Source organism: Puma concolor, chromosome C1 (genome assembly GCF_028749965.1).
Source record: "Puma concolor isolate L17-30 chromosome C1, mPumCon1.1.hap2, whole genome shotgun sequence".
Classification (NCBI taxonomy): Eukaryota; Metazoa; Chordata; class Mammalia; order Carnivora; family Felidae; genus Puma; species Puma concolor.
This window is the reverse complement of record NC_141674.1, coordinates 152,115,636-152,143,603: the sequence shown is the minus strand read 5'-3', so window position 1 is coordinate 152,143,603 and position 27,968 is coordinate 152,115,636. Positions and strand designations below refer to the sequence as shown.

General features: G+C 38.1%; 1 protein-coding gene across 7 annotated transcripts in view; it reads right to left on the bottom strand.

Annotated features, from left to right (window-relative positions):
- SLC4A10 (solute carrier family 4 member 10) overlaps positions 1-27,968 on the bottom strand; it is a 300,561-nt gene that overhangs the window by 148,199 nt on the left and 124,394 nt on the right. For all 7 annotated transcript variants that reach the window (XM_025912673.2, XM_025912675.2, XM_086718748.1 and 4 more), the window contains one exon: positions 15,758-15,904. In XM_025912673.2, the coding sequence (XP_025768458.1) occupies positions 15,758-15,904 (147 nt within the window). The remainder of the gene's footprint in view (positions 1-15,757; positions 15,905-27,968) is intronic.

Sequence of the window (27,968 nt, the reverse complement as noted above, 5' to 3'; positions counted from 1 at the left end):
AAACGAAACATATTTTTACCATATTATCCAGCAATCACACTCCTTAGCATTCACTCAAAGGAAGTGGAAACACGTCCACACAAAAACCTGTACACAGATGTTTTTAGCAGCTTTGTTCATTAAGTGCCCAAACTTTGAAGAAACCAAGATGTTCTTCAGTAGGTGAATGGATAAATAAACTGTAGTACATCTAGACAATGAAATATGATTCAGTGCTAAAAAGAAATAATCTATCAAGATATGAAAAGACATGAAGGAAATGCAAATGTATATGATTAAATGAAAGATGCCCAGGGGCGTCTAGGTGGCTCAGCCAGCTGGGTGTCCAACTTCAGCTCAGATCATGATCTCACGGTCTGTGAGTTCAAGCCCCGTATCAGGCTCTGTGCCATCAGCTCAGAGCCTGGAGCCTGCTTAGGGTTCTGTGTCTCCCTCTCTCTCTGACCCTCGCCTGCTCATGCTGTCTTTCTCTCTCAAAAATAAATAAACATTAAAAACATTTTAATAATAAAATAAATGAAAGAAGCCCATCTGAAAAGACTACATTAGTGTCTAATTCCAACTACATGACATTCTGGAAAAAGCAAAAACTATGGAGAGAATAAAATATTCAATGGTTGGCAGAGGATAGGAGGGGGAATGAATAGGTTGAGCACAGAGGATTTTTAGGGCATTAAAAATACTCTGCATGATATTATAATGATGGATATATGTCATTATGCATTTGTCCAAACCCACAGAATTTACAACACCAAGAGTGAGCCCTAAAGTAAACTATTGGACTTAGGGCGATTATGATATGTTTATGTAGGCCCATCCTTGGTAAAAAAAAAAAAAAAAAAATATGTATATATATATATATATATATATATATATATATATATATATATACCATTCTTGTGGGTGATGTTGTTAGTGAGGGAGGCTATACACGTGTAGGGGTAGGGGATATATGGAAAATCTCTATAACTTCCTCTCCATTTTGTTCTAAACCTAAGACTGCTCTAAAAAATAAAGTCTTAAAAACTAGGGCACCTCAGTTTTTAAATGTTATTGTTCACACCAGTCTGCAGCCTATATCTTATGCATGATTTTATGTATTCAAGAAGAAGGAGAAAAAAGAAATTACGTTTATATAGCATATTTGCTTCAGGCATTATTTCTTTTTTACAATGTTAATAATGTGAGGTTTGGTTTTGTTACCAAATATTTTAGGAAGTTTGTCAAACTAAATTTTACAGAAAAATGAACAATAATTGAGTCAATAGCCAAGTCTGGTGCTTCACTACCTCTTCAAAGGAAGATGCCAATTTCCTGGATGGAACATGAATATTTATTTTGAAATGAGACTGATGAATTCCTATAAATATCAAATGTACTTAAGAAAATCAACAGTGTAATATATACATTTCCAATCCAGTGTATCTTAAAAAAGAACCTGGTACTGCCTTTTTCTTAAAAGTGTACTATCTGGGTGATAGTTTCTAACATCTACTAAACCAAATCTTATCAATATCAAATGAAATACTTCTAATCTGCCGGTTATCTTAGTGGCTGGTTGTTTTGGCCCAAAAAAAAAAAAAAAATCAGTACTTTGAATAGCCATTAAAAAAACAGCATAGGGGCGCCTGGGTGGCGCAGTCGGTTAAGCGTCCGACTTCAGCCAGGTCACGATCTCGCGGTCCGTGGGTTCGAGCCCCGCGTCGGGCTCTGGGCTGATGGCTCAGAGCCTGGAGCCTGTTTCCGATTCTGTGTCTCCCTCTCTCTCTGCCCCTCCCCCGTTCATGCTGTGTCTCTCTCTGTCCCAAAAATAAATAAATGTTGAAAAAAAAAATTAAAAAAAAAAAACAGCATAAATTGCAATTTTAGAGTTACACTAAGAAATCAATTAAGTCTTTCTGTTAGACCCACCCAGTGTGAGCAGAGACAGCCATTTTGTATTGCATGACACCTGTTCTAACTACTCACTCACTTGTCAGCAATCACATCCCAGAGTAGCCATGCCTCAACATTGGTACTATGTTCCTCTTGTTTTTCAATCATTTTTGTCTCATCACTGTTTTCAATGACTTTTTTCAGTTTACTCTGCATCAATAATCTGGGGATCTATAGTATCATGCATCCAGCCCCAAAACTCAATTGTTGTGCACATGAACTGTACATCTTTCCCCTCATAAATCATCAGGATCACTCACCACACACTTTAAAACACTAGTCATAAAAAAAAAAAAACACGAGGACAGTTATGAATAAAGAGAATTTGGAAGTCTGAGGTTGGGTACCAAGTATTTAAAAGACTTCTCTAAGACACAATGGTAACAGCAATAGTATAGAAAATGATGATTTATTAAAGTAAGATCATCTACTCAAGGACAAGAAGTATTTTATTTGGGTTCAAAATAACCTATAACTTCCTGTAGCCCGTTTTTCATTCTTTAAAGTATAAGTGATTGTACAGGTATTAGGGAATTCTCACAAAAGTCTTTTCATGATTATCCTACCAACATATTTTTAACACCTTAAAGAGGGGCTCAGGTTATGTTTCAATATGGCAAACGTTCAAATGTTTTAAGGACTATTCTTTTAATGTCTATGTACCTTACAATTGCATGACATAAATCATGGAAATTACAGTACTATAAAAATCAGAAAGATGTTTCTAGGCATAAATATTTGTCTTATGTTGATAGAAATTTTATTTATTTTTAAGATGGTAACTGAGGACATAGAGCATTATGATACAAACTGTAGCCAAGAATATGGTGGATCAAAATAAGGGGCTATTTCTATAGTTACTAAAATATATAATGGATATAAATAATAGCATAGATAAAGTTGCACTAAGGAATAATGGTCTTAGTAGTGTTTCTGGAATCTGCAAGACAGATCAAAAGACACCATTAGAACAATGAAAAGGTAAGCCATAAATGTGAGAAGGTATTTGAGGTATGTAAAAGCACCACAGGACTTACATTGCTAATATATAAAGAAACTCTACAAATCAATGGGAAAAAAAATCCAGTAAAAAAATTCTCAATTAAATTTAAAATTTATTAATTTAATTTTAATTAAGTTTAAAAAATTTAAAGCGAGGGAGAGGGAAGATGGCGGCGTAGGAGGACGCTGGGCTCACCGCGCGGCCTGCTGATCACTTAGATTCCACCTACACCTGCCTAAATAACCCAGAAAACCGCCAGAGGATTAGCAGAACGGAGTCGCCGGAGCCAAGCGCAGAGAGAGGCCCACGGAAGAGGGTAGGAAGGGCGGCGAGGCGGTGCGCGCTCCACGGACTGGCGGGAGGGAGCCGGGGCGGAGGGGCGGCTCGCCGGCCAAGCAGAGCCCCCGAGTCTGGCTTGCAAAAAGCGGAGGGGCCTGACGGACCGTGTTCCTACAGCAAGCGCCACTTAGCGTCTGGGAGGTCATAAGTTAACAGCTCTGCTCAGAAAGCGGGAAGGCTGGAGGACAAAGGGAAGGAGAGCTGCTGAGCCCCCTGACGACAGAGCTCAGTTTGGTGGGGAACAAAGGCGCTCGCCAGCGCCATCTCCCCCGCCCATCCCCCAGCCAAAATCCCAAAGAGAACCAGTTCCTGCCAGGGAACTTGCTCGCTCCGCGCAAACACCCAACTCTGCCCTTCTGCGGAGCCAAACCTCCGGCAGCGGATCTGACTCCCTCCTGCTGCCACAGGGCCCCTCCTGAAGTGGATCACCTAAGGAGAAGCAAGCTAAGCCTGCCCCTCCTGCCCCCGTGCACCTTGCCTACCCACCCCAGCTAAGACGCCAGATCCCCAGCATCACAAGCCTGGCAGTGTGCAAGTAGCCCAGAGGGGCCACCCCACCCCACAGTGAATCCCGCCCCTAGGAGAGGGGAAGAGAAGGCACGCACCAGTCTGACTGTGGCCCCAGCGGTGGGCTGGGGGCAGACATCAGGTCTGACTGCGGCTCCGCCCACCAACTCCAGTTATACACCACAGCACAGGGGAAGTGCCCTGCAGGTCCTCACCACACCAGGGACTATCCAAAATGACCAAGCGGAAGAATTCCCCTCAGAAGAATCTCCAGGAAATAACAACAGCTAATGAGCTGATCAAAAAGGATTTAAATAATATAACAGAAAGTGAATTTAGAATAATAGTCATAAAATTAATCGCTGGGCTTGAAAACAGTATAGCTGACAGCAGAGAATCTCTTGCTACAGAGATCAAGGGACTAAGGAACAGTCACGAGGAGCTGAAAAACGCTTTAAACGAAATGCATAACAAAATGGAAACCACCACGGCTCGGATTGAAGAGGCAGAGGAGAGAATAGGTGAACTAGAAGATAAAGTTATGGAAAAAGAGGAAGCTGAGAAAAAGATAAAAAAATCCAGGAGTATGAGGGGAAAATTAGAGAACTAAGTGATACACTAAAAAGAAATAATCTACGCATAATTGGTATCCCAGAGGAGGAAGAGAGAGGGAAAGGTGCTGAAGGGGTACTTGAAGAAATAATAGCTGAGAACTTCCCTGAAGTGGGGAAGGAAAAAGGCATTGAAATCCAAGAGGCACAGAGAACTCCCTTCAGACGGAACTTGAATCGATCTTCTGCACGACATATCATAGTGAAACTGGCAAAATACAAGGATAAAGAGAAAATTCTGAAAGCAGCAAGGGGTAAACGTGCCCTCACATATAAAGGGAGACCTATAAGACTCGTGACTGATCTCTCTTTTGAAACTTGGCAGGCCAGAAAGAATTGGCACGAGATTTTCAGTGTGCTAGACAGAAAAAATATGCAGCCGAGAATCCTTTATCCAGCAAGTCTGTCATTTAGAATAGAAGGAGAGATAAAGGTCTTCCCAAACAAACAAAAACTGAAGGAATTCGTCACCACTAAACCAGCCCTACAAGAGATCCTAAGGGGGACCCTGTGAGACAAAGTACCAGAGACATCACTACAAGCATAAAACATACAGACATCACAATGACTCTAAACCCATATCTTTCTATAATAACACTGAATGTAAATGGATTAAATGCGCCAACCAAAAGACATAGGGTATCAGAATGGATTAAAAAAAACAAGACCCATCTATTTGCTGTCTACAAGAGACTCATTTTAGACCTGAGGACACCTTTAGATTGAGAGTGAGGGGATGGAGAACTATTTATCATGCTACTGGAAGCCAAAAGAAAGCTGGAGTAGCCATACTTATATCAGACAAACTAGACTTTAAATTAAAGGCTGTAACAAGAGATGAAGAAGGACATTATATAATAGTGACAGGGTCTATCCATCAGGAAGAGCTAACAATTATAAATGTCTATGCGCCGAATACCGGAGCGCCCAAATATATAAAACAATTACTCATAAACATAAGCAACCTTATTGAGAAGAATGTGGTAATTGCAGGGGACTTTAACACCCCACTTACAGAAATGGATAGATCATCTAGACACACGGTCAATAAAGAAACAAGGGCCCTGATTGAGACATTGGATCAGATGGACTTGACAGATAGATTTAGAACTCTGCATCCCAAAGCAACAGAATATACTTTCTTCTCGAGTGCACATGGAACATTCTCCAAGATAGATCATATACTGGGTCACAAAACAGCCCTTCATAAGTTTACAAGAATTGAAATCATACCATGCATACTTTCAGACCACAATGCTATGAAGCTTGAAATCAACCACAGAAAAAAGTCTGGAAAACCTCCAAAAGCATGGAGGTTAAAGAACACCCTACTAACGAATGAGTGGGTCAACCAGGCAATTAGAGAAGAAATTAAAAAATATATGGAAACAAACGAAAATGAAAATACAACAATCCAAACGCTTTGGGACGCAGCGAAGGCAGTCCTGAGAGGAAAATACATTGCAATCCAGGCCTATCTCAAGAAACAAGAAAAATCCCAAATACAAAATCTAACAGCACACCTAAAGGAAATAGAAGCAGAACAGCAAAGGCAGCCTAAACCCAGCAGAAGAAGAGAAATAATAAAGATCAGAGCGGAAATAAACAATATAGAATCTAAAAAAACTGTAGAGCAGATCAACGAAACCAAGAGTTGGTTTTTTGAAAAAATAAACAAAATTGACAAACCTCTAGCCAGGCTTCTCAAAAAGAAAAGGGAGATGACCCAAATAGATAAAATCATGAATGAAAATGGAATTATTACAACCAATCCCTCAGAGATACAAACAATTATCAGGGAATACTATGAAAAATTATATGCCAACAAATTGGACAACCTGGAAGAAATGGACAAATTCCTGAACACCCACACTCTTCCAAAACTCAATCAGGAGGAAATAGAAAGCTTGAACAGACCCATAACCAGCGAAGAAATTTAATCGGTTATCAAAAAGCTCCCAACAAATAAGAGTCCAGGACCAGATGGCTTCCCAGGGGAGTTCTACCAGACGTTTAAAGCAGAGATAATACCTATCCTTCTCAAGCTATTCCAAGAAATAGAAAGGGAAGGAAAACTTCCAGACTCATTCTATGAAGCCAGTATTACTTTGATTCCTAAACCAGACAGAGACCCAGTAAAAAAAGAGAACTACAGGCCAATATCCCTGATGAATACGGATGCCAAAATTCTCAATAAGATAATAGCAAATCGAATTCAACGGCATATAAAAAGAATTATTCACCATGATCAAGTGGGATTCATTCCTGGGATGCAGGGCTGGTTCAACATTCGCAAATCAATCAACGTGATACATCACATTAACAAAAAAAAAGAGAAAAACCATATGATCCTGTCAATCGATGCAGAAAAGGCCTTTGACAAAATCCAGCACCCTTTCTTAATAAAAACCCTTGAGAAAGTCGGGATAGAAGGAACATACTTAAAGATTATAAAAGCCATTTATGAAAAGCCCACAGCTAACATCATCCTCAATGGGGAAAAACTGAGAGCTTTTTCCCTGAGATCAGGAACACGACAGGGATGCCCACTCTCACCGCTGTTGTTTAACATAGTGCTGGAAGTTCTAGCATCAGCAGTCAGACAACAAAAGGAAAATAAAGGCATCAAAATTGGCAAAGATGAAGTCAAGCTTTCGCTTTTTGCAGATGACATGATATTATACATGGAAAATCCGATAGACTCCACCAAAAGTCTGCTAGAACTGATACATGAATTCAGCAAAGTTGTAGGATACAAAATCAATGTACAGAAATCAGTTGCATTCTTATACACTAACAATGAAGCAACACAAAGACAAATAAAGAAACTGATCCCATTCACAATTGCACCAAGAAGCATAAAATACCTAGGAATAAATCTAACCAAAGATGTCAAGGATCTGTATGCTGAAAACTATAGAAAGCTTATGAAGGTAATTAAAGAAGATTTAAAGAAATGGAAAGACATTCCCTGCTCATGGATTGGAAGAATAAATATTGTCAAAATGTCAATACTACCCAAAGCTATCTACACATTCAATGCAATCCCAATCAAAATTGCACCAGCATTCTTCTCGAAACTAGAACAAGCAATCCTAAAATTCATATGGAACCACAAAAGGCCCCGAATAGCCAAAGTAATTTTGAAGAAGAAGACCAAAGCAGGAGGCATCACAATCCCAGACTTTAGCCTCTACTACAAAGCTGTCATCATCAAGACAGCATGGTATTGGCACAAAAACAGACACATAGACCAATGGAATAGAATAGAAACCCCAGAACTAGACCCACAAATGTATGGCCAACTAATCTTTGACAAAGCAGGAAAGAACATCCAATGGAAAAAAGACAGTCTCTTTAACAAATGGTGCTGGGAGAACTGGACAGCAACATGCAGAAGGTTGAAACTAGACCACTTTCTCACACCATTCACAAAAATAAACTCAAAATGGATAAAGGACCTGAATGTGAGACAGGAAACCATCAAAACCTTAGAGGAGAAAGCAGGAAAAGACCTCTCTGACCTCAGCCGTAGCAATCTCTTACTCGACACATCCCCAAAGGCAAGGGAATTAAAAGCAAAAGTGAATTACTGGGACCTTATGAAGATAAAAAGCTTCTGCACAGCAAAGGAAACAACCAACAAAACTAAAAGGCAACCAACGGAATGGGAAAAGATCTTTGCAAATGACATATCGGACAAAGGGCTAGTATCCAAAATCTATAAAGAGCTCACCAAACTCCACACCCGAAAAGCAAATAACCCAGTGAAGAAATGGGCAGAAAACATGAATAGACACTTCTCTAAAGAAGACATCCGGATGGCCAACAGGCACATGAAAAGATGTTCAGCGTCGCTCCTTATCAGGGAAATACAAATCAAAACCACACTCAGGTATCACCTCACGCCAGTCAGAGTGGCCAAAATGAACAAATCAGGAGACTATAGATGCTGGAGAGGATGTGGAGAAACGGGAACCCTCTTGCACTGTTGGTGGGAATGCAAATTGGTGCAGCCGCTCTGGAAAGCAGTGTGGAGGTTCCTCAGAAAATTAAAAATAGACCTACCCTATGACCCAGCAGTAGCACTGCTAGGAATTTATCCAAGGGACACAGGAGTACTGATGCATAGGGGCACTTGTACCCCAATGTTCATAGCAGCACTCTCAACAATAGCCAAATTATGGAAAGAGCCTAAATGTCCATCAACTGATGAATGGATAAAGAAATTGTGGTTTATATACACAATGGAATACTACGTGGCAATGAGAAAAAATGAAATATGGCCTTTTGTAGCAACGTGGATGGAACTGGAGAGTGTGATGCTAAGTGAAATAAGCCATACAGAGAAAGACAGATACCATATGGTTTCACTCTTATGTGGATCCTGAGAAACTTAACAGGAACCCATGGGGGAGGGGAAGGAAAAAAAAAAAAAAAGAGGTTAGAGTGGGAGAGAGCCAAAGCATAAGAGAGTGTTGAGAACTGAGAACAAACTAAGGGTTGATGGGGGGTGGGAGGGAGGAGAGGGTGGGTGATGGGTATTGAGGAGGGCACCTTTTGGGATGAGCACTGGGTGTTGTATGGAAACCAATTTGACAATAAATTTCATATATAAATTAAAAAAAATAAACATTAAAAAAAATAATAAAAAAAAAAATAAAAAATTTAAAGCACTAAAGTTGGATAGGCACTTCACAGAAGAGGCTATCCAAATGCCAAAGAGCATATGCAAAGTTGTTCAATCATATCAGTATTCAAGAAATGTGAATTAAAACAACATGGTATTATACACCTTACCAGAATGGCTAATGTTAAGATAATGCCAAGTGTTGACAAGAATGGAAAATGACATAAACCCTCATACTTTTCCGGTGGAAGTATAAATATGCACCCCACTTTGGAAAATTATTTGGCATTATCTACTCAAATTGAAAATATGCATACCAGGGCACCTGGGTGGCTCAGTTGGTTAAGTGTCTGACTTCAGCTCAGGTCATGATCTCACAGCTCATGAGTTCAAGCCCTACATCGGGCTCTGTGCTGACAGCTCAGAGCCTGGAACCTTCTTTGGATTCTGTATCTCCCTCTCTCTCTGCCCCTCCCCTGCTCACGCTCTCTCTCTCTCAAAAACAAATAAACATTAAAAAAAGTTTTAAGAAAGAAAGTATACATACCCTACAGTTCAACAATAAGTTCTAGGTATGAGAAATACATGTGTGTACCAAGAGATATATAAAAATGTTCAAAGCAACAAAAGTAGCTTCAAAATGTAAATGATCCAAATGTCAATCAGTAGAATGCACAGCATATACAAGTAAACAGATACTACACAAAAATGAAAATTAATAAACTAAAACTATGGCCAAAAACATTGGTGAATCCCACAAAAACAATATTGAGCAATAGAGAAAGACAGAAACAAATATCTCCTATATGACTTCATTTATATGAAGTTCAAAAACTGCCAAAACACCCAGTATAACAAGACAAGCTCGTGATCCTTTTGGGGAGGAGAGGTAGATAGTGACTGGAGGGATCGCTAAGAGAGGTTTGTGGAATGCTAGCCAAGATGGCAGTTACATACATGTTGATGATCATTCACGGAGTTGTACATTTATGTGTCCACACTTTAACACTCTTAAATATTTGTTATACATTATAATAAAATGATTTTTTAAATATTAATACTGTTATATAACAGCTAAGAGTTAAATAGGAACAGAAAGTCATTACCCATCACAAAATAGCTTTCTGAAGTCATGTTTTCTATATTTGCTTTCTTATTTCCTGAAGCATATGCACAATTTACTATATAAAACTAGAAAAATCCTAGGCTTAATTCCATGGTTGTGCTAATTTCTATAGTACATTTGTGTCCCATATTTTACCCAAGCATTTTATACAGTCTATGGTTTTTAGATGTATTTCTACTGCTTATAGATTAACTAATTATAATTGATCTACCTCCTATCATCTTTCCTGTTATGTTCTTTGTTGGGAGGCTAAGAAACAAATCAACATTAAAGTGTTCTGAATTTCCCTTGTTGTCTTCATTCTTTCACTGACTTCAGGTTTATGCTTCAAATTTATCATTTTTAAACAACCCATTCAGGGGCGCCTGGGTGGCTCAGTAGGTTAAGCGTCCGACTTCAGCTCAGGTCACGATCTCGCGGTCCGTGAGTTCGAGCCCCGCATCAGGCTCTGGGCTGATGGCTCAGAGCCTGGAGCCTGCTTCCGATTCTGTGTCTCCCTCTCTCTCTGACCCTCCCCCGTTCATGCTCTGTCTCTCTCTGTCTCAAAAATAAATAAACGTTAAAAAAATTTTTTTTAAAAAAAACAACCCATTCATGTTCCTGGTTGAAAATATAATTTCAAGGCACCCGGGTGGTTCAGCTGGTTAAGCAGCTGATTTTGGCTCAGGTCATGATCTCACTGTTGTGAGTTCAAGCCCAGCGTCGGGCTCTGTGCTGAGAGCCTGGAGCCTGTTTCGAATTCTGTGTCTCCCTCTCTCTCTGCTCCTCCCCAACTCACGCTCTGTCTCTGTCTCTCTCTCAAAACTAAACACTAAAAATTGAAATATATATATATATATATATATATATACACACACACACACACATATATAATTTCAAAGTATAACAAGATGCCAGATTTTAGCAGTTTTCTAATATCAGAATTGATTGTAATAGGAAGGAGAATAATCATCACATTCTTATACAAACAATCATGCTTATTACGTGGAGTAACAAAAGTAGGTTGAACTTATTTGCCAGCATCAAAAGTGTTTTCTATAGTCAAAGCATCACCACCACCACTACCACAAAGCTGAAAAGGTGGGTCTATCTTTGGACTCACCTAGGAATCACAATTCAATCATCAGATCTGGCAGACTAGAACGAACCATTGCAGGTCTGTGATATACGCATAATCTCTTTTGGCGACTGTAAAGGCCTGTTCACTTGTATCTGGATGCAGCACTAACACAACCGGGTCCCTAACAACACTGCCTTACACAACTAGGTCATATAATAAAGTGGGATCTGGCTGATGTTCCTCATACAGTTTGGTGACAAAAATTTCTTAAGAGTGCCAAAATTCAAACATTTACCCCAAAATCTTTTTTATTAAATTGATGTTTGCTCCAGAAATATGAGATAAATTATCACATGTCTCCACAGATCCATACTCCAATTTACAACCTAAACTTCCAGGTTCCTGGAAGCAGAGGGGGACCTATGCTCCCTCGCATTCTCCTTTATCCTATATCACTTTGGAAACTGAATTCTGAAGAATTTTCAGGCACCTGTAAGAATGTCTTCAAAATATTTTCTTTGAAATCCTTTCAAGTAAAATAAATATTTTTAATGTTTATTTTTATTTTTATTTTTGAGAGAAAGAGACAGAGATGAAGAGAGAGTGGGAGCACGGGAGGGACAGAAAGAGAGGGAGACACAGAATCCGAAGCAGGCTCCAGGCTCTGAGCTGCCATTACAGAGCCCGATGCAGGGCTTGAACTCACGGACTGCAAGATCATGACCTGAGCTGAAGTCAGATGCTTAACTGACTGAGCCACCCAGATGCCCCTAAAATAAATATTCTTAATAAATATTCTCAGAAATTTTCTATGAAGCCTTCAGCATAGTAATCTCATATATGCTCACAGATATATCAAAGCAGAATATCAAAGCCCAAATCAAGTGGGATGGTGTTTATAACATGGATATGACTGGGTACTTGATTATCAAGGCACCTGAACTGACTGTGGGTTAGGAATAAAGACAGATGATTGGTCCTGAAGAAGCTGAAAAAAAAAAGTGGAATCTAGGAAGTTCTACTGCTTAGAGACCACCAGGGTGCCAAACATTTGTCCCTTATAAAACAGATCTTAGGTCTAAATGTCAACAGAGATACTCAGATGGTTGGGGGAGGAAGGAAGTAGGTGGCATCCAAAAATAGTGGCTGACACATCAGAGGGAGAATCTGGGCCACCTGACTAATTTCCAGTTTTACCAAATAAAGAGGCAGAAGCTTCTTCAGATCAATGGTTCTTGATCCTAGCTGGATATTAAATCACCTGGGATATTTTTTAAAGAATAACAGTGCCTAAGGAAATATCCAATATTAATTGAAGTCTTTGAGGGTGGGGCCCAGCATCAATATTTTTTAAAGCTCCTCAGATGATTCTACTGTATAACAGGGTTTGACAAGGAACACTCTAGAGCTTTATTTGTCAACTTGTAGTGTGTATATCAGTTATCTAAGTATATTATTAATGTACAGATTCTGATTCGAAAGGTCTGGGGTAGGGCCTGAGATTCTGCATTTCTAACAAGCTCCCATGTGATGCTAATATCACTAGTTCATGGGCCACACTTGAAATAGCAAAATTTCTAGAACAGTGGATCTGAAGCTTGGCTGCACATTAGAATTATCTGGGGGTACTTCAACCAAATACCTACATTTAGGCCCCACCCCCAGAGATCCTGATGGGTATGGGGCTTGACCATCAATATGTTCTGAAAACTCCTAAGTGTAGTCAATGTTGAGAACAACTGTTGTGAAAAACTGACATACTGCATTAAGCCCTAAGAAAAAAAAATGATGTCAGAAGCAGGGGGAACAAGTTTATTTATGTTTATTTAGTAAGCATTTCTCAGGTGATGTGAATATATTGTCTCAAATACTAGAAGATGAAAGCTCGAAGTAACCATTAAAGTTTAGCCCAACATATATAATCCATTCTCAGAATCTAAGAGAGAATCTGTATATAAGCAGGTGGAGGATTGAATAAGAAAAATCTACCTAATTTTCACTTTGTTACATTCCCAGACTCCACCTCAGAAAACAAAACAAAACAAAACAAAACAAAAAAACACCTGAAAATGACGGGGACCCTTATATACCTCTGAGCCCACTGACTCAGAGATCCTTATATCATGCAGGTGAAGATTCCCAGAATACGTTCCCTTACACACTGCAGACAACAGTCATTCTAACTCTGGCAGAAATACATGCTACTGGGGGAAGGTTAATGCTCTAACTATACACACTGATTGAAACAAGGAGCATACTGATGCCAGTGCCTCTCTAAGAAAAACAACTGGGAAACTATACAAATACTACAAATTAATATATAGTCAAAATAATCTGAATGGCCCAAAGGAAGATCATACCTCTGAAAATTATCCACTTCAGGATCAAAAGAAAATGCCCAGCAATAGCTGGGAATTATCAATAGACTATAAATTATAAACAGAGACTCTATCAAGCAGAACAACAAAAACTAGTTAGGAAAGGACAAGAGGAAATGTAAAGAAAATAGTACATGATAAGAAAAAATTTTAAGAAAACTAAAAATGCAACCACAAAATAAACCAATAACAGAAATAGTAAAATGCAAAACTGATATTGCAGATAATCAAATGGATAATATGAGAGACTAACTTTAAACTACAGAGGAAAATGACAAAGAGCAGATATAACTAATCCAACAGGCAGATAATTAATATTCACAAAGAAGATAACAAAGGAAGTGGAACAGAATCAGATAAAATAGGAAAATGTGCTCTAAGTGGAAAAATATCAGTATGTGCACATTGGAAAGGCTTTTTAATACACCCACCATTAGGCCTGTCTTAGCAAATTTCTTAATTAAAGGGACACAGAAAAATGTCTATAAGCATTCAGGCTTAAAAGATACAATGTTAAAAAATGAAAGAAAAAAAAACACCCATAGAGACCATAGACTTCTCTGCAACACTTACTGAAAACATATTGAATAAAGCAATATTTATAGAATATTAAGAGCAAAATTGTTACCCCAAACGTTATATGCCACTAACTTCATATCTGAATACAAGATAATGACTAGAGTGGTATTGTGGGTTTGAGCGGGGGTCAGGGATTATCTAAAATGGGAGTCTCTCTCATGTTTAAAAGATGCTGAGAATAATCCAGTTGCAAGGAAGAGGTCAACCAGATTATAAATTGTGTACATTTCCAGGTAGGAGGAAACAGGAAATAAAACATAACTGAAAAGAAAACTCCCTTGTTACATCAAAAGAAAGTTTCAGATACAGGCACATAGGAGAGAATTGGAATGAGTTGGTTCTGATGACACATTTTCCCTCCAAAGTAGAAAGCATCCACTAAGTGATAGTGAAAAAACGGATGTTGAAGAATGATGAAAAAGTTTGAAAAATAGTCAATTTGAAAATCAAAGAAATGCAATAGAACTGGGAGGCACTGTTGAAGGTTGATTGTGTCATGAATTTAAATAGTTACAATCTGCCCTGCTGAATGATTATGGTCAGCACAGTGGGCCCATTGTGGAGGCAGGGAGAAAGCAAGAACATGGAGGGACCCCCAACATAAATATGGTTAAGTGGGAGTAATCGTATGAATAAAATTAAAACAATAAACCTATGATATTCAGAATATTAGCAAAAGTATTAGTAAAATTATAGGCTATGAAATCATAGCCTATCAATGCAAGAGAGATGGCAGCATGGATAGAAAAAAGTAGAGCGGTCAAGGAGTTGCACAGGTAGACAAGAAGGAGAGACACATGTTCTGAAAGCATTGACGATCTCAGAGCAAAGTAATTATGGTTGAGTAGGGGAACTAGGTGCAGTGAAGGAGAGGGTCATAAGAGATGGGAAAGCCAGGTTCTTGGTTATGTCATGAACACAGGCATTCATGGCACTCAGAAATTGTTAATAGTTACCGTATCACTATAGTTTGATATTCTGTATCTACTTCGAAAGGAAGAACATTCAAAATAGTAGAATGTCCATGTCTTAAGAGGGAAATTTGGGCAGCATCAGCAATGGTGTATGTGGGAACTTAATAAAGGCATTCCCCTCTGGATTTTTAACTACTTCCAGCAATGACTATTATTTGAATATGTGTGTGTGTGTGTGTGTGTGTGTGTGTGTGTGTGTGTGTGTGTGTATACACAATAAAGTGTTTATACAACTAAGTTTTACTACTTATGTGTATTTCCTCAATCACAAGGCTATTTAAATATATATATATAATTATATATTATATACATTATACATTATATATAAATGTATATATAATATATATATACAATAAAAGGTTTATACAACTAAGTTTTACTACTTATGTGTATTTCCTCAATCACAAGGCTAAGCCAATTCTCAACTTCACAAAGCACAAGTTGTGTTCAATCAAGTTTTTTTTATCTCTCACTTCTCCCCCATCTGCCCAACCAACATCTTTTGTAAAAGTATAAACAATTTTATGAGTATGAGGCATTATTGCTAATTATGGATTTAGCAAGTATATTATTACCATCGTAAATTTAATAAAAAACAAGGAGAAAGAGTCTTACCAAAGGAAGGTGACTCCCTTCCATCCTCTAATCCCGAATCTCTCTCTCTGTCTCTCTTTCTGTGTTTATGACCACGATGCCTGTGACGTCGATGGCTTTTTCTTCCTCCCAGGGGCACATGAACTCCAATAAACAGTGTCCGATGACCTTCATCAGAAGCAAATGCACAAATTAAACTCTGAATTATTCCAGAGTACAGAGGATAATGATTTACATATTAATAGAACTCCATTCAATTCAATCCAGCAAGTCGTTTTAGAATGTTTATGATATGTACATCTTGGGGCTTAGCACTGTATTTTTGCATTTATACTATTTGAGTATACCACAAATCTATCACAAACACTTATAATACTAATTATTTGGTTGTATATTTTATAATTACCTTTAATTTATTGTCTTAATCTCTCTGTGTCTATTCTCCATAGTTTATAATTATACTCGTCTCATTAAAAAAAATAAAAAAAGCAATTGTTCTATTTTCTCCCTACCTCCAACTAATGGTGTTATCTTGCCAGTTCCCTTCCCTTCACAGTTAAGTATGTGAAAAAATCACTATCTAATAAAATAGATTCCACCAAGGTCCCCATTAATGCCAAATCCCATGAAATTTTTTCAGGTCTGTTATTTCTATCTGTGGCACTTGATACTTGACCACTCTCTTCTCTACGACCCCTTTCTCCTGGTACTCCTCCTCCTCTTTTGTTTTGCTCCTATTAGTTTTCTTTGCTGGTTCCTCTTCTATTCACCCACTCAAGGTTGGATATCCCCAGATTCCATCTTTGACCTTATGATTTCAGCTGATACATACATATTATGGGCTTTGAGATCTAAAATTTGATGCCAGATTGCTCTCTTGGACTGTAGGCCTATGTATCCATCCACCTATCAGACATATTACTGCGATATCCTTTTCACAGGCACATCAGACTCAACATGCCCGTGGAATTAGTCCTTTTCTTTGTCTCCCAAGGATCTACTATCATCTATCTTAGTAAGTGCACCATCTATCCAGTCATCTCAAAGCCCATCTAAGTTATCATCAGGTCCTTTACATCTCTTAAATCCATTCCTTCTTCAGTATCCCTAGTGCTATTCTCTTAGTTGGACTCTGATCCTGTCAGTCTTGATCCTGTCAGAATGACTCTTAGAACATTCTCCTTACTGCTTTTTTTTTTCTTTCCTAGCTGCATTCTTGTCCCACCTCTTATCAATCTTGAATGCTGATGGCTTTTTTTTCTTTCAAAAAAGCAAATCTGACTAATTATTCCCCTGCTTTAAACTCACTGGTTATTCGCTGTTGCCTGTAAGATAAAGCTTTTAGTACTCTATAAGACCAAACAGTATCTTGCCTCTGCCTATTTCTCCGGCCAGGCTTCTAAATACACTCTGCTTCACAAACTATGAGCCAGTATGAGCCCGTTCATCCCTTGATAGCCAGATGTTCTCAAGTCTCTGTTTTTACTTAATATTGTTCTTATTCTTCCAACCGTAGGAAATGTCTTTACCTTGTCTCTCCTGACTATCTGATAAATACCTACTCATCTTTCAAGTCTAGTGTAAGGATTATGCCACCTATAAAATTTTCTATACCCTCTCACTCTAAATACAGTTGACTACTCTCTCCCTTAAGGACCCTCTAGTGCTTAATCAATAACTCTTAATTGTAATTATTTACCTATAAGTAGTTTTCTTCCTAGGGAAGGCCAATATGTTAGTCAATTTGTATTGTTAGCACCTGACACAGTGCCTGGCATACAGCAGATGCCTAACAAATGTTTACTGAGATAACAAATATTTTATTGAGTGGTACTGTGCTAGGTATCAAGAATACAAATATAAACAAGATATTATTTTATTCTTATAAGTCAGCAGGTTTCAGCCCTTCCCAACTTGTATAAAAAGTGGAACTCACAAGTGTGATATATTGCCTTGGGTATCCCTGCCTTGAACAAATATATCAAAATCAATGAAGAGATATGAACCCCAAAACAGACATACATTAACCTGTGCATTCAATACAATCACAAATTTCTTCCTTTTGTTTTAGTTAACATACAGTACAATATTGGTTTCAGTAATAGAAATCAGCGGTTCATAACTTACATACGACACCAAGTGCTCATCACAAGTGCCCTCCTTAATACCCATCAATACCCGTCACCTGACATTATTTCAGTGTTAACTAGAACAAATAATCTAAAATGTATAGGGGGAAACTGAAAGAAAAATAATCAACAACATTTTGATGAAGCTCAGGGAGGGAGAATTTACCTTATCAAATATCAAAATATACCACAAAGTTGTATACTTAAAATAATTCCCAAATGTTGGCACCTTAAGTGTTAGTAATTTCAAAATACTTGGACCATTGCTACATTCTTATTCTCTAATATGTTGAAGATTATTAATCAGGGAGAATGTGCAAAACAAGAAAGAATTCAGATGGAGTCTTGTATAAAACTAGCATTTAAGAATCAGAAAAAAGAGGGCACCTGGGTGGCTCAGTCTGTTAAGCGTCCAGTGCCTGGTGTTGTCTCAAAGTCATGATCTCACAGTTTGAGTTCGAGCCCCACGTCTGGCCCTGTGCTGACAGCATGGAGCCTGTTTGCAATTCTCTCTCTGCTCTTCCCCCACTCATTCTCTCTCTCAAAATAAAGAAATAAGCTTTTAAAAAAAGAATCATGGGGCGCCTGGGTGGCGCAGTCGGTTAAGCTTCCGATTTCAGCCAGGTCACGATCTCGCGGTCCGTGAGTTCGAGCCCCGCATCAGGCTCTGGGCTGATGGCTCAGAGCCTGGAGCCTGTTTCCGATTCTGTGTCTCCCTCTCTCTCTGCCCCTCCCCCGTTCAAGCTCTGTCTCTCTCTGTCCCAAAAATAAATAAACGTTGAAAAAAAAAATTAAAAAAAAAAAAAGAATCAGAAAAAGAGAAACCAAAGTTTAAAATTTAAAAACATGAAGTCACAGGCTTTCAATTCAATATGGGAGATTAGGGGCGCCTGGGTGGCTCAGTTGGTTAAGTGTCTGACTTCAGCTCAGGTCATGTCTAATGGTTCATGAGTTTGAGCCTCACACTGGGCTTGCTGCAATCAGCACAGTGCCCACTTTGGATCCTCTGTCCTACTCTCTATCTCTCTGCCCCTCTCCCCCTCTCATAAATAAAGGAGATTAGATACCTGCTTTTTATCTCTATTTTCTCTGTTAACTATCTTCTTAATGCCAAGTTAGGAAACAGTTTCCTTTTTCTCGTTTTAAAGTTTATGAATTTATTTTGGAAGGGCAGGGTGGTGTAGAAACAGGGAGAGAGGGAGAATCCCAAGAAGACTCCACACTGTCAGTGCAGAGCCTGACAGAGGACTCAAACCCACAAACAATGAGATCATGACCTCAGCCAATCAAGAGTCAGAGGCTCAACCCACAGAGTCACCCTGGTGCCTCTAGGGAACAATTTCTTAAAGAGAACTAACCATAAAAAAATTATTAATAAGTTCTATTACATTTAAATCAGGAACTTGTCTTCATTACAAGAGTTGGGGAGGGTGGCAAAAACATAAAAATATATTTCTAACACATATAACTGATAAAGGACTAATAAACCAGATATAAAAAGAAATCCTACAAATCCTAAGAAAAAGATAAAAACTGAATAGGAGCACAGGCAAAAATTTTAAATAGACACTTAAGAGACAAGAAAATACAAATTGCTAATATGGGTAGGAAAAGGTGCTCTACTCCACTAGCTCTCAGGGAAATGGAAATTGAAACCATAATTAGATACCTCTATACTCCCACCATCTTGGCAAAAATTGAAATGGTTGACAATTCTATGTTTTGTTGTGGTACAGACCAGTTTCTCATCTAGTACCAGTAGTATTATACAGAACTACTTTGAAAGAATATAGCATTTTTATTGAAACTGACAATATGCATACTTTATAATCCAACAATTTCCCTAGACCCTAGAGAATTGCATGAAGATGTAAAAATGTAGAAGAAACATGTATAAGAATCTCTATAGCTGCACTGGTTATAAAGACAAAGTGCTGGAAACAACCCCAAAATACATTAACTGAATGCATAATAAAGTAGGGAGGTATCCACACCATGGGATATATACAATAATAGTGAACAAACCACAGATATGCACAATGTAGAGGAATCTCACAAACAGTACTGTGCAAAAAATGTATATATAATTTGCTTTATAAAGCTTTAAAAATGGAAAAACTAAAATATTTTGTTCAGAGATGCATATATAAGAAAAGATTAATACAAAAATCAGAATAGTTGTTTACGTCTACAATAAAAGTGAATAGAAGCTGTGACTGGGGAGAGGCACATGAGGAGCTTCTGGGGCATTAGAAATGTTCTGTTTCTTGATACAAGTTTTTGCTTCAATAATGTTTATGAAAATTTATGCATAAGCTTTCTGCTCTTTTCTGTATATATGTTTCATTTCAAAATTTAAAAAATCAGGGGTGCCTGGGTAGCTCCGTCGGTTAAGTGTCTGAATTCAGTTCAGGTCATGATCTCATGGTTTGTGGGTTCAGGCCCCACGTTGAGCTCTGTGCTGACAGTTCAGAGCCTGGAGCCTGCTTCAGATTCTGTGTCTCCCTCTCTCTCTCTGCCCCTCCTCTGCTCATGGTCGGTCTCTCTCTCTCTCTCTCTCTCTCTCTCTCTCTCTCTCTCTCTCTCAAAAATAAACACACACTAAAATTTTTTTTAATTTTTTTTTAAAATTAAAGAAACCAATAGGGGAGAGTTGCAAGAAGGGGACAGTTAACCAGTTTACATGCTATAAAGAAGTCATAAGATTAAGACTAAAAATTAGTCGTTAGGTTGGAAATTAATGTTTACTGTTACCTTCTTAAGAGCAATTTCAGTGAATGAGGAAATGAGTAAACTTGAGGAAGTTTAGGGCTTTACAGACAGTGGTAGTTGAAGTAAACTTTAAGATCGCAAAGGTTTCTAATAATTACTGATTAAGATAACCATTCCCTGATGGATAAAGATAAAGGATACCATGGACCCAAGGGGCAAGTCTAGAGGCCTGGCTGGGTCTAGTGAATATTGTCTTTGTCTGTGAAATGTAGATTTGATGGGTATTTGCCCACAGTAACATCCTAAAAAGTTGCCAAGTCAAGACTTAAAAAAACATCTGAAACCATATCCAAGCATAATCAGATAAGAGGATGCCAAGACACACAGCCGAACTGATGTCTTGAGAACATTAAATGCAAGGAAGACCAAGCTGAAGGAGTTTCCTGAGACACAATCTTGCAAGGCTGGTGAAAATATCAAAACTCACTTGGGTAAACAACTATGATTGACTTGCTGGATCACATGGTAAGCTTATGCTTACCTATATAAGAAAGTGCCAGACTGTCTTCCAAAGTGGCTGCATCATTTATATTCCAACCAGCAATGAATGAAAGTTCCTGTTGCTCCACATTCTTGCCGACATTTGATATTGTCAGTATTTTGGATTTTAGCTATTCTAATGGGTGTGTAGCGATATCTCATTGTTTTAATTTGCAATTCCCTAATGACAAATGATATTGAGCATATTTTCATATGGTTATTTACTGTCTGTATTTCTTCTTTGGTGAGGTGTCTGCTCAGATCTTTTCTTATTTTACACTTGGATTTTTGTTTTCTTATTGTTGGGTTTTAAGAGTTATTTATATATTTTGGATATAAGTCCTTTTCAAAACAAGTTTATTTATTTATTTTGAGAGAAACAGAGACAGTGCAAGCAGGGGGTAGGCAGAGAGAGTGGGGGGGGGGGGGTGGGGAGAGAGAATCCCAAGCAGACGCCACACTGACAGTACAGAGCCCAATGCGGTGCTCAAACTCATGAAAGTATGAGATCAGGACCTGAGCTGAAACAAAGAGTTGGATACTTAACCAGCTGAGCCCCCCAGGTGCCCCTTGATATAAGTCCTTTATCAGATATGCATTTTGCAAGAATTTTCTCTTTAGCTTGTCTTTTCATTCTTCTAAGTGTCTTTCATAGAGCATATGTTTTAATTTTAAAGAAGTCCAGTTTATCAATTTGTCCATAATAGATTGTGTTTTGGTGTTGTATCTAAAAAGTCATCACCAGGGGCACCTGGGGGCTCAGTTGGTTGGGCGTCTGACTTTGGCTCAGGTCATGACCTCACAGTTTGTGAGTTCAAGCCCCACATCAGGCTTGCTGCTGTCAGCCTGTCAGTGCAGAGCCCGCTTCATAGCCTCTGTCCCCCTCACTCTCTGCCCTTCCCTCCATCTCTCTCTCAAAAAATAAATAAGAAACATTTTTAAAAATTAAATATTAAAATAAAGTCATCACCAGGCTCAAGGTCACCTAGATTTTCTCCTATGTTATCTTCTGCACTCTGCACAAGTTCCTGTTTTACTTTTAGGTCTATGATCCACTTTGAGCTATTTTTTGTGAATAGGTGTAAGGTCTAGACTCTAATCTAAATACTGAATTCACTCATTAGGTATTTGCTCCAATGAGTTGAAAGCTAAAACATAAAAACATGCACACAAATGTTTATAGCAGCTTTGTTCATAATTGTCAAAAAAAAAAAACAGGAAACTAAGATGTCCTTTAAATGAATAAACAGTGGTACAGACATTAAATGGAGTATTATTAAACAATCAAAAGAAATGAACTATCAACCATGAAAATATAGCTTTTTCTTTAAGGTGTCTCGAATGAAGAAACCCTAAATTCATATTGCTAATTGAGGAAGTCAGTGGAAAAGCTATGTACTGTAGGATTCCAACTATATGAAATTCTGGAAAGAGTGAAACTATAGAGACAGTAAAACTATCAAAGATTTTCAGGGGTTCAGGGAGAGGCAGTAAGAGTGTTTAAGTTAAAGCACAGGGCATTTTTAGAGAAGTGATATTGTCCTGTATGATACTGTAATAGTGGATATGTAATCTTACAGATTTGTCAAAACTCATTGAAATGTAAAAAACAAAGAGTGAACCCTAATATACACTATGCAATTCAGTTAAATTCCACTAATGTAAAATATTAGTAATAAGAGGAAATTGTGTGCAGGGAGGAGAGGGGCATCTGTACTTCCTGTGCAATCTCTACAGACCTAAAACTGCTCTAAAAAATAAAGTCTTTTAATTAAAAAAAAAAGTCAAAACTCATAGCTCATGGTAGATTACATGTAAGGGTAAGATTACATGTAAGGGTAGATTACATGTAAGAGAGGACTAATACTGTGTTCTCATGGTCACATATTTTATGAACATTTATTAGTGTAAGATTCCTTCATGATGGAAGCTGGAATCTTGAGTGTCTGAAAATTTTGAGAAACTAAGAGGAAATAGAAGTGGGGTGGGTTAAATGGGTGATGGGCATTAAGGAGGGCACTTGCTGGGATGAGCATTGGGTGTCATATGTAAGAGATGAATCACTGGGTTCTACTCCTGAAGCCAAGACTATGCTGTATGTTAACTTGAGAATAAAAAATACATAAATATAAATACATACAAACATAGGAAATAGAGGTGGAGATATACTTGGGTTGGCTTTAATGGAACATATTTATGTGATTTGCCATCACGCCCATATATGAATAAGTCATTGCTAGCTATCCTGGAGTTGGAATAGCTTCCAGGAATACTCCTCATACCCACTGTGCCAAACTCATCTGAAGTTGTGACACAAAGGTTCAGGGCTGCAGTAGTATCATAATGTGCAGGGACATCACAACGTGCCTCGCATTGGAGCATGTGGGTAGCGGAGACGAAGCAAAGTATAGAGCCAGAGTTAGTCTCTGGAAAACTCCTCTAAATCTTACAGGTTATATATGCAAGAAGCTTGATAAGTTTTCGTAAATTTTAAGACAACCCTGAAAATTTTTATGAAATTATAAATAAGTTGTAAAGATGAAAGAAATTTTCTAGACTACTATAAATGTTAATTAATAATAAAGAGTGAGTTAATTTTCCATATCCTCAACAGAAAATGATACTTAAAAATCCTTGACACTAGAGACCAAAAATTGGTGGGAAAAAGTATTACAGAGGTATGTCAGTTCCTTTTAAAAACTATCCTATTTCTCCAAATGTTACAATTTTGTGCTATTATTCAGTTTCCCAATAAGTATTTGTTGAGATTTTTTCATTCTAAATAGATATCCACCTCTGATTTATATTCAAATTTTGATTTTTTTTTTCCCTAGAGAACCTTCAAAAATGCATGTTTCAGGCCCCACAAAACCTAGATCTGCCAACCTGTATGTGGGTAGCCCCCAATTCTGTGTCTCCATCTCAAACCTCTCTCAATCCCAGATGACAGTCTCACCTGACACCTCCACTACATGTCTAAAGTACTTCTTAAAATCAAGATGTACAGGACTAAACTCCAAGTCTTCTCCATCCCAACTCCCTCCTAAAAAAAACGCTCCCCCACAATCCTGTCCATCTCAGTCGATGACAAAACAATTTTCTGGCTGCTCAGAACAAATACCTTGCAGTCACTGTAGACTCCTCTCTTTCTCTTAAGCGCACAACCAATCGAAGAAGAAACGTGTTGGAACACCTGGCAAAACATATCCAGAATCTGCCCACTTATTATTTCACTTCACTACTCTAGTCAGGGCAACATCACCCAACCTGGATGACTGCAACAGTCTCCCAGCCGGCCTTCGTAGGTCCACCTTTAGCCCCACTGTCTATGCCAAACACAGTAGCAAGTGTAGTCCTCTTAAAATGCAAGTTAGATCCCATCATTCTTCATTTTATCCTTCCAGTGTTACCCTATTTTACTCAGAGAAGAGGCCACGATTATTCTAGGGCTTTCCAAGGCTCTTTGTGATCTGCACACCCTATTCCTTTTAGCTCTCTGATCCTCTCTGCTGCTGACCTCCTCCTCACTTACTCCTCACTCACTGATCTCCACTTCGCTTAAGCCACACTGGCCTCCTTGCTGTTCTCACTGCCACCCGGGGGGCTTGCCTCTGTCTTTTTTTACCGCCTGAAATATTCTGCCTACTTGGGAAATTCCTCACCTCTTTCAAGTCTTTGCTCATATTTCACCTTCTCAGCAAAGCCTGCACTAACCATCTACTTAATATTACACTCTACTCTTTCTGACCCTTTATGCTCCTCATTCTGCTCTATTTTTATTTTTTCTATAGCACTTACATACCATGTCATTAATTTATTATGTTTAGTGCTTCCTTTCTAGTTTCCCTCAAAAGTTTTTGAACTTAAGAAGCGCAGGGATTTTTTCTTTGTTCGCTGATGTGTCCCAAGTATCTGCAGCAGTACTTGATACTTTTTGGTGCTCAATACATTTTTATTGAGTATATAAATCTTTTGTATAAATTGAGATGATGGGGCGCCTTGGTGGCTCAGTTGGTTGGGCGGCCGACTACAGCTCAGGTCATGATCTCACGGTCTGTGAGTTCGAGCCCCGCATCGGGCTCTGTTCTGACAGCTCAGAGCCTGGAGCCTGCTTTGGATTCTGTGTCTCCCTCTCTCTCTGCCCCTTCCCTGCTTGCGCTATGTCTCTATCTCAAAAATAATAAACATTAAAAAAATTTTTTTAATAAAAAAATAAATTGAGATGATAACTTTAAGTAAAATATATAGGTAATAGACACAATAATGCATTGGCTACTAAACACATTAAGAAATGAAAGTCATAGGGGCGCCTGGGTGGCGCAATCGGTTAAGCGTCCGACTTCAGCCAGGTCACGATCTCGCGGTCTGTGAGTTCGAGCCCCGCGTCAGGCTCTGGGCTGATGGCTCAGAGCCTGGAGCCTGTTTCCGATTCTGTGTCTCTCTCTCTCTCTGCCCCTCCCCCGTTCATGCTCTGTCTCTCTCTGTCCCAAAAATAAATAAAAACGTTGAAAAAAAATTAAAAAAAAAAAAAAAAGAAATGTAAGAATGGGGGAAAAAAAGGTATGACCACAAATTTCAAAGCAACAGTGATTAAAAGGTCACAATTTATGCTTATGGAACTAAGGAGAAAGTATTTCATGTTTAAGGAGAAAGTATTTCATGTTTCTGCATGACTAGAGACTTCTAAAGCAGAGAAAACTGGAATCTGAGTTAAAGGACAAGCTTTGGGGGTTAAAGGTGGACAAAAAGAGACCTTCAAAGAGAGGTAGACATTTATTTCTCAGATTTATGTCTTTACATTTCAAAAGATAATATCCCCATAGCTACCAGTTTATATCCGAAGGGTTTAAACTAGGGGATCTTCCTCTTCTCTTCCTTGAGATTTGATTACATAAGGGAGATAAGATTTCCCTCCCTCTCTCAGGAGGGGAAAAGGAAGCTGTAGAAAAATTCCCGTATAAACTTAATTCATAATCTTAGGGCTCCCCTCCTGTGCCTATAACCGTCTAGTTCTCATCATATCACCTTAAAGGGAAAGAATGGGGCATGGAGAACCAACGTGGTTATTGCTACAATAGTAAGAATCTGCCTCATCCAGACCACCTCATGTTTGCTTTTAGAACAAAATAAAGAAACGTAGATATTAAAAACATCAACAGATTTAAGAGAATTTCTACAAAGATTACATGAGAATAGAATAGGTATAAAATATTAGACATGAGGCCTATGATATAGCAGACACACTTGTTACCTCCCTTTCCCTTCATCCTGCTCACCCTCAGTGGCTGAGAGGAATAAGAAAGCAGAATGAAGTTTTCCTGTCCTATTTCATCGTCTCTCTGTTTCCCTCTATATTGCCAAATTTTCTAACCCCAACTATAATAACCCTGGTTTCAGCAACTAGAGAATCATATTAGATCCTGTGGAAAACAGTATGTAAATAAAATTTCCAGGTTAATATTACCATAAATTTTTCCTCAAACATCATATTCAAAATTGAATTTTCCGTCCTAGCAGAGATCACTTCAAAGAAGAAAAAGCATTCAAAATAATGAAAAATGTCATGGTTCAAATATAACTTGAATATTATTAAACCTAATCTATTTTTTAAGATTATATAGAGAACAATTTTATTTTATGATATATAAAGTCCAAAAATTTAGTTAAAAGAGGGAATCTTCTCAAATGAGCATTTTTAAGTTAATCAAAATAGTCAATAATTACTTTTATGCCATGTTAAAAACCCCCAAATTAATAAAAATCTGGAATCATTTAGATACAAATTTATTTCCAAAATATTAGTAAAAATGGAACAGTGCTATTAAAAGCAAAGATTTTTTTCAAGGTAAGCACAGAACACTAGAATTTACTCAGAATTGACTCTATGTCACTTGACAGAAAATACAGTTTCCCCATTAGAAAAGCAAAGTTTCATTAAAGGTAACAAACACTGCTTTCTGAGTAAAATGTTGCTAACAAATCCTAGAATTTTGACACTCAAATTGTGTGGATACAGTCTCATGGAGCAGATACAGAACTACTGTAAAAATTTTCAGTATGTAAGAGGGACCAGTACTGAAACACCACTTGATGTGACCGTGGTCAAAGCATTCTGAATGTTTACCAAATGCAGTGAGATTAGAGGTGCATTTGGGGATGGAAAGAAATCCTACTATAATTAATAATAATACTAATACACTATTCTTTATTTCGCTGGGAGGAAAGAAGTCAAGCTACCTACTCTTGAAGAGAACTGTGTTTTTTCTGTGAAATGAATATAACACAGCTGGTGCATAGTTACTGAGTTGCTACAGCCATTCAGACGTATCATAGGAAAAGGTCAAGTACATTAAGCTGAATAATCATGTGATCTTTAATTCCATGGAGACTCTAACAGAGTCAGAAAACACAACAAGCCATCATTTATCATAATATATCAAAGAATTCTAAATCCAACAGAAATTCTCTGCTGAGGGACAGCAACAGAGAGAAAGAAAAGAGACCAAGAGGGTGTGAGTGTGTGTATGTAGACGCTCCCGCACTGTTGTTTCTTGGAGTGTTTCACTGAGAAAAAAAAAAAAAGTATCAAACCAGTCTGGTCACAGTCACCCAATCTCAGGGCTAGATTTGTAATGATTACAAAGCAAAGTGTCACATGACTATGATTATTCTATCAAAAAAATAGAAATCTTGTAGGTGCTAATGTTACTCATCAAAAGAGCCATAGTCTGGGATTTACTAGTTTAGAAGGTACTGTGGTATATTTAAAAAAAAAAAAAACAACTACTTCTTTTTACAGGTTTATGACACTGTTTGAGAAAAACAAAGCAACTAAATTACTTTGTATCTTG